At 35.3% G+C, this 17,987-nt stretch overlaps 2 protein-coding genes across 2 annotated transcripts; one reads left to right on the top strand and one right to left on the bottom strand.

The window, feature by feature from the left end:
• Positions 1-12,100: 12,100 nt before the first annotated feature.
• LOC114761219 (vinorine synthase-like) lies at positions 12,101-15,901 on the bottom strand. The gene is made up of 3 exons (XM_028950548.1): positions 15,649-15,901; positions 15,256-15,539; positions 12,101-12,181 (listed from the first exon to the last, which is right to left on the bottom strand). The coding sequence occupies exons 1-3, from the start codon at positions 15,899-15,901 to the stop codon at positions 12,101-12,103; spliced, it is 618 nt and encodes a 205-aa protein (XP_028806381.1).
• A 110-nt stretch (positions 15,902-16,011) lies between these two features.
• LOC114761218 (vinorine synthase-like) lies at positions 16,012-16,650 on the top strand. The gene has a single exon (XM_028950547.1). It carries the CDS (start codon positions 16,012-16,014, stop codon positions 16,648-16,650), a length of 639 nt encoding a protein of 212 aa, XP_028806380.1.
• Positions 16,651-17,987: the final 1,337 nt, after the last annotated feature.

Raw genomic sequence — 17,987 nt, 5'->3', positions numbered from 1 at the left:
TTTATTCATTGGGTCATCCCCAAGTGGCAAAATCAAATGTGTCTTCAACACATAAGTTTTGTCATCATATATTTTATTTTTCCTACTGCATTAAATTGTTCTAATATCTTAGTCATTTCTATTTGGTCATAGGTCTTTGAAGACATATTATATACGGGGTGGGAAGCGCAAGGGAAAACATGACAAGACTGTTTAGTGCAAACTGAAAGTAAGTGTTTTCAATTTAAGTTCTTTAATGTCATCAACATTATATTACTTCACATATATACATGTTCATCTTTCCTACTCACTTTGATTTTACAATGTCATTTGCAACTAGGAAATGCAAAAAATGCGGATATTGAAATTATTGAGTTTGAATGTATTAAAAATTTTTGAGATAGTAATAATTAGTTTAATTGATTATTTTGCTTTTTCCTACTGAATTGTTTTTTTTCTTTAATTCTCTTATTTTGATAAATTCAATCTCTTTATTTATAAACTTACAGATTTTCGATGATGACAACTCCTACACTGATGAAGAGATTGATGCTATTAGAGATTGTTTGGCAGGACAATTTCTTTAAGAGTTTTTATTCTCAAAATGATACATGAGGTTAAAAGGTTTAGTGCGACACCTTACTTTTACATATACTAATAGGATTTTTATTTTAATGTCTGATCTCTAACGCTAGGGTTTTCCTACCTGGGAAAGATAGGAATTTTTTTTTTCAACGTTGGAATTCGTCGATAAAAAATTTCAAACCTTTATAATAATTAAAGAGTGATCCTGAATCAACTCTACTTTCTACTTAATCTATTATAACCCAGATTGATTTCATACTGTGCAATCTTATAATATCATATTAAAAAAATAGAGCAACGCTCTTGGTTAACAGCATATACTTGCACTTGGCAAGCTTACCTTCTTATAGAGGATAAGAAATAATATTTCCATAGAGCAAGTAAAGTTATTTGCCCATATAACATATATAATAAAATAAGTATTAACTTATTAAGATATTTTGCTACATATTTACAGAATATAATAGCAATCTCTGCTCTTCAACCAGCTCACCTTCTTCTCAAACAACCTCCTTATCCTTCGAGCTACTAGCCTTCATTGTTCATCATAAATGGGAGGGTGAGATTCTAAAGAATCCCCGTAGTAGTAATTTTCATCAAACACATATGCAAATTACATAAAGTATACAAAACAAGCCATATGGAACATAACCTTGCAAGCTATGCATAAAAAGCATTTAAGTGCAATGACACATAGTCAGATTTATTAGCTGAATGCGCAATCAACGGCACATAAAGCCGGACATACAATGGCTCGTAAGGCCGCATAAATAATGGCTCATAAGGCCCCATATCTTTCAGCTGCACATGATCACGGCTATTAACTCATGCAAGGAATTAAGGATTACATGTTCTCATGCTTTTTGAATAGCAATATGGCACAAACAGACATGTAGTAATCATACATAAATGTAAGGTAGGAAAGAATTACTACCTGGTCTGCTTCCCTCCAAATAAAACCTTACCGTTCTCCTTTCTTTCTGCTTCTTGGTGAGCTTGAGCATATATCAAAACCTATCATGTTTGTAAGGGTAGATCAATATTTGATCCAACTATAATTCATAAATTCAATAACTCTCTTTAAATCCCAAATTTTCTTTAATCTCTACCCTTACATAACAGTTGGTCATCCTGAACAATTTTTCTTATTCAAACTATTCTCTCTAGAACGCTTTATTCCTTAATTATCTCAACCCATACAGTTTACTTTACTTAGTAACTGGCTATTAAAATAAATCCTAAATTCAATCATTTAATCTCTAAGCTTCCCATAGCCTTAGCAACATTCTCAAACACTTTATTAACACCTAAATTCCTAGCTAGCTCTCAATAATGCTCAAATACTTCCCAATCTAGAACTTCTAGATTTCTATATATCTCCAATCAATACACACATGTAACAAACATATATATATATATATATATATATATATCAGTTCGGTCTCCTCTCCAAAACGGTCATCATCTAACCAGTGACCATTTCCCTTAGCTCCATGAATTCGAGTCCCATGACAACAACAAAGCACGCACACACATTATACACACACACACACACACACACAAGCTTTGGTTCTTCCTCATATATATATACACTCCAAAATCTCTGTAACCAGTAACAAAGTCCCATCAGCAAACTAAAGTAAACAACATGCAAGCACCGAATACACTCCCCTGTCTCGGATTCAAAAAAAAAAACAGCAAACCGTCACACACAAACTCCTTCTGGATCCCGCGGCACATGCATATATATATATATGTGTGTGTGTTTCGTGCTATGCCAGTTTGGCCAGCAAGAAAACAGAAGGAAGAAATGAAATTACAGCCTCAAGATCAACTCCTCTCACTAAGTAAATAAGGAACCGAAATTCATTCTTACAGAAACCATGATGCCCCCCCTGTTCGGCCAAACTAGAGCACAGCAAGAAATCTCACATGCAAGCTTAAAAAACCAATATCAAACACTTCAATCTACCCATAGAATCCGAATCCATCGGTCCTCTTATCCTTTCCATCACTTTCTCTCACTACCCTTCTGTCTCTCTCTCTTCAAACACGCCATAACCACTCGGATAACAGGAAAGAAAATGGTGGGAGGTTGATCAGGATACTCACCTTGACAGTTTAACCGGTTTGCATGCAAGTGTAGCTCCTCAGATCACCACCTCCGGCACTACTCCTTCTCCGTTCTCTCTCTCGGTCTGTCTCCCTCTCTCGAGTTCTCTCACTGTCACGGATGGAAGGAAATGAAAGAATGCCACGGTGAGCTGATTGTTAATGAAGAAGGTGGCACGGGTAGTGTGACTTAATGGACCATTTTGCCCCTTTAAACATTCTTATTTCCAATGTCATCCTTTCACTAAATTTCTGAAATTATAGAATAAATCCAGAAATTTTTCCATGATGTCTTGTTTGGATTTTCCTTCTCCATTATCTTCTTTGACCCATAAAATAATTTCCCTAAAAATTTTGGGTCAAAAATTAACTCAACTATTTTTTTGAATTTTCCAAGAAAATAACTCTTAATTCCAGGAATTAATCCTTAACCCATTTAAGAATTTTATTCCTCAACTATCTTCTTTACTATCTCAAATGATCATCCTAAAATTTTCAGATTAAATATAAATCTCTAAGTATTTTTCCATAATTTTCGGAAAAAATAAACCATTTTTCTCTTAAAATGATCCATTAAAATTATTTAAGCCATTTTTGGGGAAATACCTTTTCCAAAATGTCTCTAAACCCTAAAAATCAATATTCCATAATTTTTCCCAACTTATTTGGCAAATAAATAATTTTAATGAATTTTCTCTTTTCTGCCCATCCTAAGTCATAAAATTCAGGGTGTTACATTTAGACAAGATTTTATGGTATTGAATTTTCTTGTATGTGTAGGGTTATTTTGATTGCTAAAACATGGTTAGGATGATATTAGGATTGTGAATTCTTTTTTTATGGAATGGATCTGACTCTACTGAATTACTGTTATTTTGGTTGAATTTTTTTATTGTACTCTATTTTGGTTCTATATGAATTTCAGGGTTTTTAGTAATGAAAATAGGCAATTGAAAGAATACAAATAAGTAATTTTTTTTTTAAAAAAAATACATATGTTTGAAATGTGACCTGTCTTGCTTACACCTTAGGGTCAAATTCAAAATTAAAACCAAGGATTGTACTATAGGCACAACCTCGGGTCGTTTCACTTGTTGGAGCCTTAACTATTGATCCTAAGTTAACTAAATGCCATGAAAATGCAAATTGACTAGGGTAAAGTTGGGGGTTTTCATTAAAACTATTAATTGAGATAAAATGCAATGTAAATATATTTTTGGATTTTTGGGAAATTACGATGGAATGAATGGGAAACAAGTATTGAAACAGTTGATAAAACCTCTTGAAAATGGACCTTTGGCAATCATAGTTCAAAATGATTTTGGGGAGTAAAAATCACCAAGTTTTCTAAAGGAAAAACCTTAAAGAACCCTTCAAGTCTAGGATCTTAATCAATGGCCACCCATCTTATAAGATCCTATTAAGCTTACTTAGTGTGTGTATTAAGATTAATTAATGCACTTGGTTTAATGCAAGCCCAGATTAACTCAACAATCAAACAATACCATGCAAGAAAGAGAGTATCAAAAGAGTTGCATAGAAACATATATGTAACCACATATATTGAAGCTCAAATTCAACATTAACTAATCCAATACACAAGATAATCATCCAGAATTGATTACAACCATAATCAAAACAGTTCAGCCCCAATTTACGAATCCTAAGACCTAGAAATTCATAAATAAACAACTAGAACTATGGATGAAGCTAACTCCCCTTTGAAGCTCTTGGAACTCATGCCAATCAACCATCTTCAAGAGTTGAAGAACCCCTAGCCCTCCATCACTCCAAGCATTGCTCCAACCGGCAACAATAGTTGAATCTCCATGGAAGAAGAGGTTATGGATGGATTAAAGGGAAATATGATGGAATGTAATGAAGAATTGGTGGAATGAGGAGATGAGAGGATGATTCAGCCAAAGAGAGGTGAGGAGAGACCGAATGAGGCTTCCCTAGGTTGAAACTCAGCTTATACTGGTTACTAGAGGTGGTTTGGGGTCGGGTTGAAGCTTAGGGATCCGAATTAGAATGCTGAAATCGCGACTTTTGCAATTCTGACAAATCCGCCGCGGCGGATTTGTCCATCCGCCACGGCGGATGGTACCTTTCAGCCAAAACGCAAAGCTTCATTTACTCAGGGCCTCTGGTGTAATTTCTTGAATTCTGGGGCCTTTTTCTGCGATTAATCCGGTCTTTTACTACCTTTAATGTTGGGACTAAAGTGTGATTTCCAAATTTGCCCAAATTTCTCCCAAAGTACCTACAAGGAAAATCATACATAATATAGCATCAATTATCCTAGAAATCAATTAATAATAATTAATCTCCAATTATGACAATTTTGCCCCTATTATGCACTAATTCAAGGTAAGGCACTTTAATATAATTTAAGCACAATAAACACTAAAAGAGCTACTAATTATGATAAAAACCCTTAAAATGATATGAAAAGACAATAAAGAGTTGGGTTTAATCAATTCCCCCACACTTAAACCTTTGTACTCCTGGACAAAGGCAATACAAAACCAAGGCAAGAGAATAGCATTGATACAAATGGGAACCGCTATGAATTCAAAGTAAGAAAGCAGTAGTGCCATTAACCCAACTCTTCGAACAAGCAATCATAGTGATCCAAGTTAATAAGGAGGGATTAAAGTAGAGTACAATCAATGCAGCAGGAATGAGCAAAAGAGAAAACACTCAAGATATAAACTGTTTCACTCTACTCACCATGTTGGGGTAATTCTCTCTCAAATCCACTTAATCAACCACTTAACCATACGCTTGTTAAAATCCTACCTCTCCACTCTTAATGCATGAATGCAATGATCAAGAGGACTTTTGAGGTTATGATGAATGGAAAAAGCTAAATGGAATGACATGAAGTGAAAAGATACAAAGTGATAAAGCACCAAGCATGATCAGAAAGGGCTTCCAACTAACATTTACTTTCTCTTGAAGCACAACTTTGTTCTTCAAACCACCAATGAACTGCCTTATTTCAAAAATTTATTCTTTTGGTATCATTTTATTTTTATCTTTATTTCTTTGGCTTTTCTCAACATTTTCTTCTATTTCTTTGCCTTTTTCTATTTCTTTTCTTTTGTTTTTTTTTTTTTTGGCAATTCCAAACCCAAGAAGACAAAGTTCAACAAATCATGAATGTAATAGTAAGATGTTGTTGAATACTTGGACATGTAATGCATGCTTTGGCACTTCAGAAAAGGTGAAGGCTTAAATGGCTAGCAATGGATGAAATTGTGAGGGTTTGTGTTTGGGATGTAGGGGTTTAGAAAAGAATGCCTCTATCATGCTCATCAAATCAATGCAACTAAGTCTTGAAAAGGACTAAAACAAGTTCTAGAAAGTAGAAGATGTAAGTGGATACAACTCACTATGAATGGAAATTAGGTTCAAAGAATCTTCCAACAAGGCTAAATCTCAAATGCTCATGCACAAAGATTAATTGTACTCCAGATTAATCACAATACATTAACTCAATCACCATAAAAGCAAACTTGAAGAATTGTGACCAATGAGACTAAAACAATCAACCTTGAAACAAATAGCAATTCTCATGAGTATCAATACAAGTTCAAAAATAGCTACCAAAGTCCAAGAATACGCAAATTCAAGTGTAAGTTAATTGAAGCAAAATTTTTCAAAAATTTTAACTCAAAATCTTCAATTTAAGTTCGAAAATCAATCAAAATTTTGAAAATTTTTAGAAAACCAGATTTTTAAACACAGAAAAACACAACACAATTATTGAATATCAATCCCTCCCCCACACTTGAACAAAGCATTGTCCTCAATGCTTGACCAAGTAGACAATTAAGCACAAAGGAAGAAAGGAAAAAGACAAGAACATAAAGGGGAAAATTATTAAAATAAAAAAAAAAAACTACAAGCTAAAACTAGACTACTTTTTCCTACTGGTAAGCTCCTTCCCTCACACTTATCTCACTAACTCATGCAACAATCAAATCAATCAAAACAAAGCAAAACATGGTAAACAAGATAGGTAAAGGAAAGAAGCAACCTGAGGTGTCATGGAGGCTGATAGCTCTCCTTAAAGAAACGAAGGCGCTCCTTTTTGACTTGGAAGAACCGGCCTTCAGCATCCTTTATCACAACCTTCCTACGCTGGCATGTTGACTGAACTTCAAAAGGTCCAATCCATTTGGCCCTTTTCTCAGCCTTTGGAGTCTGATAAGTGGACAGTAGACCCCATACCTCAGTACCAGCTTTAATCTTCGCAGCCTCCTCAGGAGTTGATAGGAAAGGGTCTTTATAGACTAGATCAATGACCTTGTAGTGGTCAATGGAGAAAGGAGGGAAAGTGGCAGAAGGTTTCTTAATTTTCTTCTTCTCCTTAAAACAGAGCTTGAGAGATGTAGGCTCTTTGCTCTTTTCCTCAGAATCCACTTTCTTTCTATCAATAGGAGCAGCCACCATCTCTTGATAGGTTGTCTCAGTTGAGGGTGTAGAGATGGTAGGGTGGATAACAACTGGAACTGTAACAGGTCCATGCACAGCATTCAGGGCACGCAGCTCCCTAAAAAGGTTGAAATATTTCTTTTCCTTGGAAGTCTTTTCAGCTCTACTAACACCTGTAACATCATCAAAAACAAAGCCTTTCTCGAGCTCATGAGGGTTAGTAGAAGACTTCGCAAATGCAACATCAGTAATAACATAATCAGATGGAGTGGAAAGGGTGTAATCTAACTGATGAACAGTAGAACAGTCCACGTCACTACCATTTAAAAGGGAGGGGGAAGCAGAATCAAAAATAGGGGATGAAACATGCATCTCATTAACATTATCAAGCTTATCTATGAACAACCCATCAATAACATTAACATCACACATAGAATAGTCTTCATGCGGTTGTTTCATTTGTTCATACATATTAAAATATGCAAATTTATCCCCAACAGACATAGTGATAGAACCCTTTTGCATGTCAATATTGGTATTAGAAGTTCGAAGAAAGGGTCTACCCAAAATCAGAGTTCCATCCCCACCTTGTTCATTAGGCATATCCAAAACATAGAAGTCGGCAGGGATAACTAAATCTTTCACCTTCACAAGAATATCCTCTAAGAAGCCATGTGGATACCTCACAGTCCTATCAGCTAACTGAAGCATCATGGTGGTAGGTTTGAGGCTTTTGATTTGTAAAGACTCATACATTGATTTAGGCATAACATTAATTGCAGCACCTAAATCAAGTAAAGCTTTAGGAATGGTTGTCCTACCCACAGTACAATGTATAGTAAAGGAACCGGGGTCTTGACACTTAATTGGGAGTTGTGGTTTAAACAAGGCAGACACACTCGAGGGTAATTGAACTCTTTCATTAGGTTTAAACTTCCTCTTATTTGTGCACAACTCTTTCAAAAATTTAGCATACTTAGGGATCTTCTTAATTAGTTCAAGCAAGGGTATATTAACTTCAACTTTTCTAAATGTCTCAAGCAACTCATTATCTTGTTTTTCATTAGCAATTTTCATGCTCTTTAAGTAAGAGTGAGGAAAAGGGAGTTCATTGAGATTTACCTCCTTACCCTCATTGCTTAAGGTTCCATGAGTGCTTGTCTCTGGTTGCTTCTTGCTCTCCTTGCTTTTGTGCTCTTTAGTGGACTCCTTTTTGAGTAGCTTCATTTCTTTAGAGCTTTCAGACCTCTTGGGTGGATTTTCAACCTCAATCTCTTCATCCACCTCTTCATCATCACTTAAGTTTTGAATAGGTCCAACTTTCTTTCCACTTCGTAGACATATGGCATTCACAGACTTAGGATTAATGACAGTGTTGGAAGGCATAGTTCCTGAATTCTTAGCTTGTTGGTCACTTATATTATTAGATAATTGAGTGACATAAGAACTGAGGTTGTTGGCCCTGGTTTCCATTTGCTCCATCTTACTTTCAATAGAGGCAAATCTTGCTTCAGATCTAACTTCATTCTTTGAGATATTATCATTCATCACTTGAATGCCTTTGAGAATTTGACCAAGCTTATCATCATCTCTAGAATATTGCTCTTGAGGAATCATGGCTCTAGAAGTACTCCCCTTGAAGTTATTATTGTTGTCCCCATTGCTCCATCTGAAATTTGGATTAGCCTTCCATCCTTCATTGTAGGTGTTAGAGTAGGGATTCCATTTTGGATCATGGTTTGGTCTCCCTTGAAAGACAGCAGACACCTCTTCAGGAGTGTTAGGGCATAAGCTACTGACATGCATAACAGATCCACTAGTGTCACAGCTTGGAGCAACTAAAGCTTGAGAAGTGGAAGAAGTCCTTTGAACACTCAAATTCTTCAATTCAGCAGTGATTAAAGAGAGATGAGATGTGATCTTGGATTCGAGAGAATCCACCTTGGTTTCCAAAGAATTGATTCTCTTAGCATGTGCAGTTGAAAGTCCTAGTTCTTGCATAGCTCTTGCATCTCTAGGCCCATATTGTTGGTGATTCAAGGCCATCTTTTTAATCAAGCCCCATGCCTCTTGAGCAGTTGAGTCAATTAAAGACCCTCTTGATGCAGCATCTAGCATACCTTTCTCTTGATTTCTTAATCCATCATAAAAATACTGCACCAGTTGTTCCTCCGGTATCTGATGGTGCGGGCATCTTGAAAGAAGATCTTGAAATCTATTCCAGTAGTCATACAGTGACTCATCATAGTCTTGTTTGGCTGAATAGATCTCTTTTCTCATTGATGAAGTGCGAGAAGCCGGAAAGTATTTCTCTAAAAATGCTTTCCTTAAGTTCCCCCAACTGTGATAAGCATCTGCCACATGTCTTGGAAGACTCATATACCATTCTCTAGCTTTTCCTTCCAACGATAAATGAAAGACCTTCCATAAGACTTGGTCCAGTGATGCTCCCACAGGCTTCATACTCTGACACACCATAGAAAGAGATTGCAAATGGAGGTATGGATCTTCTCCTGACAAGCCATGAAACTTTGGAAGTGAGTTAATTAATAAACCTTTAATTTCAAAGTTTACTTCAAAGTTAGGGCAAGCAGCAGTAAAGGGATCAAAATTAACATCAGATGTTGTGGCTTCCCTAATAGTTCTTCTTCTAGGGTTGCCATTATTCTCTCCAACTCTCTCATGCTCTCCATTTCCTCCATTACCACCATTTCTAAGTTGGTTACTATTGGGGTTAGGGTTGGGTGGATTAGGTGGGATGTCGGCCATTATCTCTTCGTTAACTGATTCACTCTCACTACTAGAAAAACTAGACTCTAGAGAGATATTTTCTTCAACTATTACCTCACTTGTCCCCTCAGCTCTCTTTTCTTTTCTTATCTTCCTTAAACTCTTTTCAATCTCAGGATTATAAGGTACAAGTTTGGTCTTTCGGGGCATACAAGAGAGTAACTCAAATCAAAATAGAAGAAAACAAAATTGACCTGAAAAGCACACAAAGCCAAATAAAAAGATGAGATGTGATGAATGCAAGTGTGTGAAAATATGTATAAGATGTATGGTATGGGTGGTAAGTGTGTGTATGAGGTGTGTGCATAAGAATAAATGAAAAAGAAAAAGATTTTTTTTTTTTGAAAACGGTGCAGGCGCCGCGGCGGATTTGAAGAGGCGCCACGGCGGATTTCACAGAATCAAATTTTCTATGTGTTGGAGACAGGCGCCGCGGCGGATTTGAAGAGGCGCCACGGCGGATTTCACAGAACCACCAACAGTAACAGCGAAAATTCAGAAAAAGTTTCAGATTAGATGCCAACTTGAATTTTTCCAACAACCAAAGTTCTAAACCAATCAAAATAAGTTCCAAGAAGTTAAATACACTTGAATATGAATACTTTTCATGCAAAAACCCTTGGATACAAAATTGAAGATATTAAACCAAAATTTTTCTCTATACACTCCAAAACTTTAAGTTGTCAAAATCAACTTTGAGCAAATGAGTTCAAAACCAATTTCCTAATGTGAACACCTTCAAAACCAATTATAAGTGACTTGGAGAGATGGTGTGTGCATCTAAATGGATTTAAAACCAAAATTGCACATTCACAAAATATCAAACCACAAGTTAAAGCAACACAACCAACTATTCAGCAGCAACCAAGCCAAGAAACCAATTGGTGCAAGAAAAACCAATCAATACACCAATGGAGAGCCAATGCAAAATGCAAAGTATGAACTTATATGCAAGAATGCAAGTATGAAAAGTAAGAAAATCAGGATTTTTGTTTGTATTTCTCAAAATTTTGATGCTAGGCAGAATGAAAACCTATATTATGAATAAATATGCAAATAAACTACCTAAATGCAACCTAAAAAGGCTCTTAACCCTAGTCAACAATGAGTTGACACAAGTTAACCTAGGGAACCAATTTCTTGGCTCCCCGGCAACGGCGCCACTTGAAATGTGACCTGTCTTGCTTACACCTTAGGGTCAAATTCAAAATTAAAACCAAGGATTGTACTATAGGCACAACCTCGGGTCGTTTCACTTGTTGGAGCCTTAACTATTGATCCTAAGTTAACTAAATGCCATGAAAATGCAAATTGACTAGGGTAAAGTTGGGGGTTTTCATTAAAACTATTAATTGAGATAAAATGCAATGTAAATATATTTTTGGATTTTTGGGAAATTACGATGGAATGAATGGGAAACAAGTATTGAAACAGTTGATAAAACCTCTTGAAAATGGACCTTTGGCAATCATAGCTCAAAATGATTTTGGGGAGTAAAAATCACCAAGTTTTCTAAAGGAAAAACCTTAAAGAACCCTTCAAGTCTAGGATCTTAATCAATGGCCACCCATCTTATAAGATCCTATTAAGCTTACTTAGTGTGTGTATTAAGATTAATTAATGCACTTGGTTTAATGCAAGCCCAGATTAACTCAACAATCAAACAATACCATGCAAGAAAGAGAGTATCAAAAGAGTTGCATAGAAACATATATGTAACCACATATATTGAAGCTCAAATTCAACATTAACTAATCCAATACACAAGATAATCATCCAGAATTGATTACAACCATAATCAAAACAGTTCAGCCCCAATTTACGAATCCTAAGACCTAGAAATTTATAAATAAACAACTAGAACTATGGATGAAGCTAACTCCCCTTTGAAGCTCTTGGAACTCATGCCAATCAACCATCTTCAAGAGTTGAAGAACCCCTAGCCCTCCATCACTCCAAGCATTGCTCCAACCGGCAACAATAGTTGAATCTCCATGGAAGAAGAGGTTATGGATGGATTAAAGGGAAATATGATGGAATGTAATGAAGAATTGGTGGAATGAGGAGATGAGAGGATGATTCAGCCAAAGAGAGGTGAGGAGAGACCGAATGAGGCTTCCCTAGGTTGAAACTCAGCTTATACTGGTTACTAGAGGTGGTTTGGGGTCGGGTTGAAGCTTAGGGATCCGAATTAGAATGCTGAAATCGCGACTTTTGCAATTCTGACAAATCCGCCGCGGCGGATTTGTCCATCCGCCACGGCGGATGGTACCTTTCAGCCAAAACGCAAAGCTTCATTTACTCAGGGCCTCTGGTGTAATTTCTTGAATTCTGGGGCCTTTTTCTGCTATTAATCCGGTCTTTTACTACCTTTAATGTTGGGACTAAAGTGTGATTTCCAAATTTGCCCAAATTTCTCCCAAAGTACCTACAAGGAAAATCATACATAATATAGCATCAATTATCCTAGAAATCAATTAATAATAATTAATCTCCAATTATGACAATTTTGCCCCTATTATGCACTAATTCAAGGTAAGGCACTTTAATATAATTTAAGCACAATAAACACTAAAAGAGCTACTAATTATGATAAAAACCCTTAAAATAATATGAAAAGACAATAAAGAGTTGGGTTTAATCAATGTTCGGCGAGAACAAAAGAATATGTGAGCACATATTCTTCTATTCAGCAACAGATATGTGCTCACATATTCGTCTGTTGTGGATGAATGGACAAATATTTTAGGCACATATCCGTTTGTTCATAACAGATATATATCTAACTTCTATCTATTTCTCATTTGTCTGCGTCCCTCTTTAAACAGACCAAAAAAGACCTCTAGAATAGATGAAATTAGACCTTTCTTTAGTAGTGTCCATCTTAAAAGTCTAAAATGGTCATATTTTACTTTCAAATTTTGAAGTGACATGAATGGATGGATGCAAAGCAGGATGAATGAGTGCGTATAAAGACATGTCTTATATTGTGTATGTAATATGGGCATAATTATGATCCATCAGCAGTGCATTATAGAGTTTGATTAATGCCAAGAGTTGGGGCCTTGTAAGGCAATGACACCAAATGCTTTACTAAAGTTTTCATTAGGGATGAAGTTATAAATTCGAATCCTCTCTAAAGAATACAGTGGGGATGTGTGATTTATGGCCAAAAAAAAATGCTAAGAGTAATTAATGATAACAACATCATGTTAATTATGATTAGTCTCGTAATTGTATTATAGTCTACCTCAAGATCATGTATCTCCTAGGTTTTGCAAAGTGGTAAAAATTTCAAACGCATTATCATATTGCTGCTAAAGAGATGTTGGACAATATTCTCAAGGTCTAGGGATATATATCTTGTTGCCAACAGAAATAAGAGGACCCATTTGAATATCAGGATTAACAAATTAAAGGACTTGTTTCTTACATGCCATGTTTAGTAGGATATGAAAAGGGAAAGGGGGAGAGGATTCCATGCAAAGGTGAATTTTTGGCTACAAATGTGTTTGACAAATAGAAGGAATATGAAGCAGGTAAGAAAGGAGAAGAATTAGTCAAAGTGACTTAATATGTGGTTGGAGTAATGTTTGCAAACTTGCTTTTGGCCCCAGAATTCATTTTACAAACTTCATTTTGGTTAAATTTGAGTTTACTCTAGAATGATTATGTCTGAATTATCATATATATTTTTAATACAAGAGCTAGTTGAGAGTTGAACTTGATCCAAAGTTATTATTTTTCTTCAACGTGTTTATATTGATTGTAATAAGAGTTCCTATCAAAGAATAGTTCTAATGTACACAATTAAAGAAAATAGTTTAGGAAAACCAACACATATTTATTATAAATAACTAATTTAACTAGCTTCATTAATATCATCAAATTAATTATTTAACTTTTATATTAATGGGCAAGGATAGTAATACTAATGTTTATACCTCAATAGTGCTATCAACAAAATGAATATACATTTATATATATAATGTTCACGTAATTTTATTCAAAAGCACTCAGATATGTAATAACTAAAAAGCGCATGAAATTTATAATATAATATTACATGGCTAGTCATGTTACATATAATATATGTTTTGATCTATAATAAATATAATTATAAATATATATAAGCTAAGTATACATAAAAACAAAGATTAAAAATATATTTAAAAAACCCATATTAAAGGAATTATTCAACTTGATTTTGGGTCCTTTACGGAGGGAGGTTTCCCAATTACCACGATGTGTGGATTCCTCTCTGTCTATATCTTCGTTTCAACAAAAGCTATCCAAAAGGATTGTGGCGGAAGGCAATAACCTTCATTAAATTTCTAATACACTGATCTTTATCAAATACTTTAAATCGATTTTCGAGTTAATAGGGAGTATCAATTCCTTGGTAACATAAATAATATAGAATGGATGCCGAACATAATCTTTCATCCATACTAATCACGGACCGGAAAAAAAAAACTTTAAACTTTATTTACTCTGCATTAAAATTCAACAACTTTCTAAATTCATCCCTATTCAATATATATTATACCACATGAAAATAAAATAAATATAATAATAAATAAAAGATAAAATTATACACTTATATAAAAAAGTTCTCTTGAGAGACCTTATAAATAGAGCTAAAAAAATTTCTTCTCCGTCTATCTTGTTAATAGGACAAGAGGAGTAAACATTGATCTTAGGTGACGGAATTTTCAAAATTTCATTTTAGGGTTTTAGAAAGTTGAAAGTCCTATGCCTGTATGTGAGTTAAAGTTGATAGAGGAATTTTGCGTTTATCATGTTTTCCTATTCAGGTAAGATATTCGTAGTTTATATAAGGTGACTACAAAACCCAAACAAAAGTTAATGGACACTTTTGGGATAAAACTTTCGATCCTAATTGCAAGACTCATTATGTAAATATTACACTATAAAATGAGTTTTACATTTAGAACTAGAGAAGAATGAAGTAGATAAAGAAACTTTAACATACAGTAGACATAACACTTAAGGCTTCAACATATATATAATTGCTTGATCACTTTTTATCAATCCAATACATAACCAACAACTCACATAATATGAAATTCAGCTAACAATATGCAAATACACGCACTTCACACTCCAACACCAACTTAAATATTAGCAAATAAATGCAAGTAATAATAAAGAACAGCGGTGTATTTAAGGGCCAAAAGAAGCAAATTGGAGTAAGAGAGGATTGTTTTGAAATTGAAGCATATGAAGCTCATTCAGGGTGACCCAAGCCTCAATTCCTCCATCCTTAGAACTCGCTGGCATAAAAAAGATTACGTTTCTTACGGGCACTCCAATAGTACAAACCCAAGTTGGCTTGCCCCATCCAAAGTTTGTTTCATAGAAACCAAGTCTCACCCAGCTACTGAAGATATAACAAGGAACACCTTCCCTAGCCGCCAGATGCAACTTTTGTCTTATTGATTCAAGGATTTCAATAAGTTCTTGACCATCTTCTTGAAGTTTACTCACAAAATTCCCATCAACCATCTTTATGGTTTTTCTCACTACTTCTACCAAATCTTGTAGCTCCACCGTTGTTTCTTTGTCAACCTCAAACAATGGACAAATTGCAGATACAAAGAGATTACCTATATTAGAAAAAGATTACCTACATTTTGTCAATTGAAACCTCAAATTAAACAAGTGAATGGAAACGTTCATATAATTCAACAAATAAGTGAAGTATGCTAATGTCACCTAGAGAATTCTTTGGCAATGGTGGTAGCATCCGGCCACGTATATTCACAGCATGGAACATGAATGAACCACTTTTGTGACTTGTTTCTATGGTTCTTGCAGCTTGCAAGGCTAATTTCCATATCAAAGTTGTCACAGCTTCAACTCTAGTGGGCTTAAAGCCACAACCTCTTGAAATTTCTTCTTGTAGGGTACATAAGCTATTTTTACTAAACAAGAGTCTGTTCTTTGTAATATTCTTCTCGCCTATCATGTTATTGAAGTCAATTTCTATGCCTTTGGGTGGAAAAAGCAATGAAGCTTCATATTAAGAGACAAAGAAGAAGCCACCACTTCACTTCCTTCTCCCATTGCCTGAGAAATATGGCAGAAGGTAAGGTTGAGATTGTGTCCAATCTTTTCTCATATTGCCTGAGAAATATGGCAGAAGGTAAGGTTGAGATTGTGTCCAAAGTCACCATAAAGCCAATATCACCAACTCCAAATCACCTTAAACACTTCCAAATTTCTCTCCTTGATGAGATCGCTCCTCCTCCTTCTGTTTATGTTCCTGTTGTTCTCTTCTATTCTGCTTCTAATAATGATTTTCCCAAAATCTCTCGAAAGTTGAAGAGTTCGCTATCTCAAATTCTCACTATCTACTATCCATTCTGTGGAAAAATCAAAGGAAGCAAAAGGAATTATAATGTTGATTGTAATGATGAGGGTGTCCTTTACCTTGAAGCTAGAGCACCCTCAAAGCTGTCAGATTTTCTCAACAATAATACCAACCAACAACTCAATGAGATTAAAGGGTTTCTTCCATTAGATCCCTATAAGCCTAAACTAGACGACGACGATGAAGATCGTCTAATAATGGCTGTTCAGGTTACTGAGTTAGGCTATGGAGGCATGGCAATTGGTGTGTGCATCTCACATAAGGTTTGTGATGGGACAACAGTAGCTACATTCCCCCAACTACTTCTATGTCTTCATGTGAAAAATCATCCGCACAACATTTGATTCATCTTAATGTCTTTTGTGTAATATCCCACATAAAATTATGCCATACTTAAATATACAAGTAGCACCTGCGTATGTTTACTAGGTACATAAAAGAAGAATCCTAACTTTTTTTTTTGTTCGCTGAATAACCATGATATATAAAAAGAAAAACCATACCCAAGCACATATCATGGTTATAAAAAAATATCATACTTACTTCTTCGCCTTAACCATGTTAGGAAAAAAAAAGGCTAAACCCCTAACATGGTTATTTAAATCCCTGACATACCCATTAACATAGACATTATATAAAATAAATCACAAGAAAGGCATCACTAAATAACCCACTTATTTAGATGCAATTGCCGCAATGTTCAGCTGTGGGTTTAAGGCCCTTAGGGCAATCAATAAAAATATCCATAGCCAAAGAAGCAAAACAGTCTAGTAGTAATAACAAGTCCAAAATAAGCTATTAACAGTCTAAAGAATATCATGGCTCCTAGGTGGCAATTAAACGTAAACCAAACATAAATTCTAGAATCAAAGCACAGTCACTAGTATAAGTGACCTCACACATACAGTGCCTTCCCCACTACGTCTCCCCTGCTGCTCTCACCTGAAATTGATGAAGTAACAGAATGAGACCACTGTTTCAGTAACATAAATCCTACCCACCTTACCTACTAGTACCCTTATGAGATGCCAGGTAGGACTAATAGTTCTAAATCAATAGTTAGCAATAGCATATGAATAGCACGCAGACAGGCATATCATTTAAGATCATATTATGTCATAATATTCAAACTAAATAAAATGCATCATAATTGTCACATTATCACAATATATTAAATTTTCAGTTTCACCTTATAACCTCCTTATAACTGTCAACTGAACCCATGGGCTAATTGCTACCCACGTCATAACTGACTCTTGCAAGCTTCCCATAAGTGTGATGCAAACCGGCCAAAGTAGGCAAAGCACATAAGGGCCATGGGTTCCTCCAGAAAGGGTTACTGCCTGGGATACCTCTGGAGTGTCGCAAGCCAAGGGTTACTGCCCTGGTAATATGGGCCAGCCATAAAGCGCCATATGGCGGCCTACTACGTGGTCACAATGTCACACAATTTCCCATCAATCCTCCACCATATTTATTTTCCATAGTTATATTTCATAATCATAAAATATCATAGCAATGGCATATAGTATAGTAATTCACAGGATTAAATCTCACGAATCACAATATATAGCATTACTACACAGCACCTAGCATGCATCAACAACAAACAATAAAACTAATTATAAAACAGTAAGACTCAAATATGGGTCATTTGCAGAAATCATCCCACAAGGTTAGC

Source organism: Neltuma alba, unplaced genomic scaffold (assembly GCF_004799145.2).
Source record: "Neltuma alba isolate B1F8T4 unplaced genomic scaffold, ASM479914v2 tig00011090_pilon, whole genome shotgun sequence".
Taxonomy (NCBI): domain Eukaryota; kingdom Viridiplantae; phylum Streptophyta; class Magnoliopsida; order Fabales; family Fabaceae; genus Neltuma; species Neltuma alba.
The sequence above is the reverse complement of the archived record's forward strand: the minus strand, read 5'-3'. Positions and strand labels throughout refer to the sequence as shown.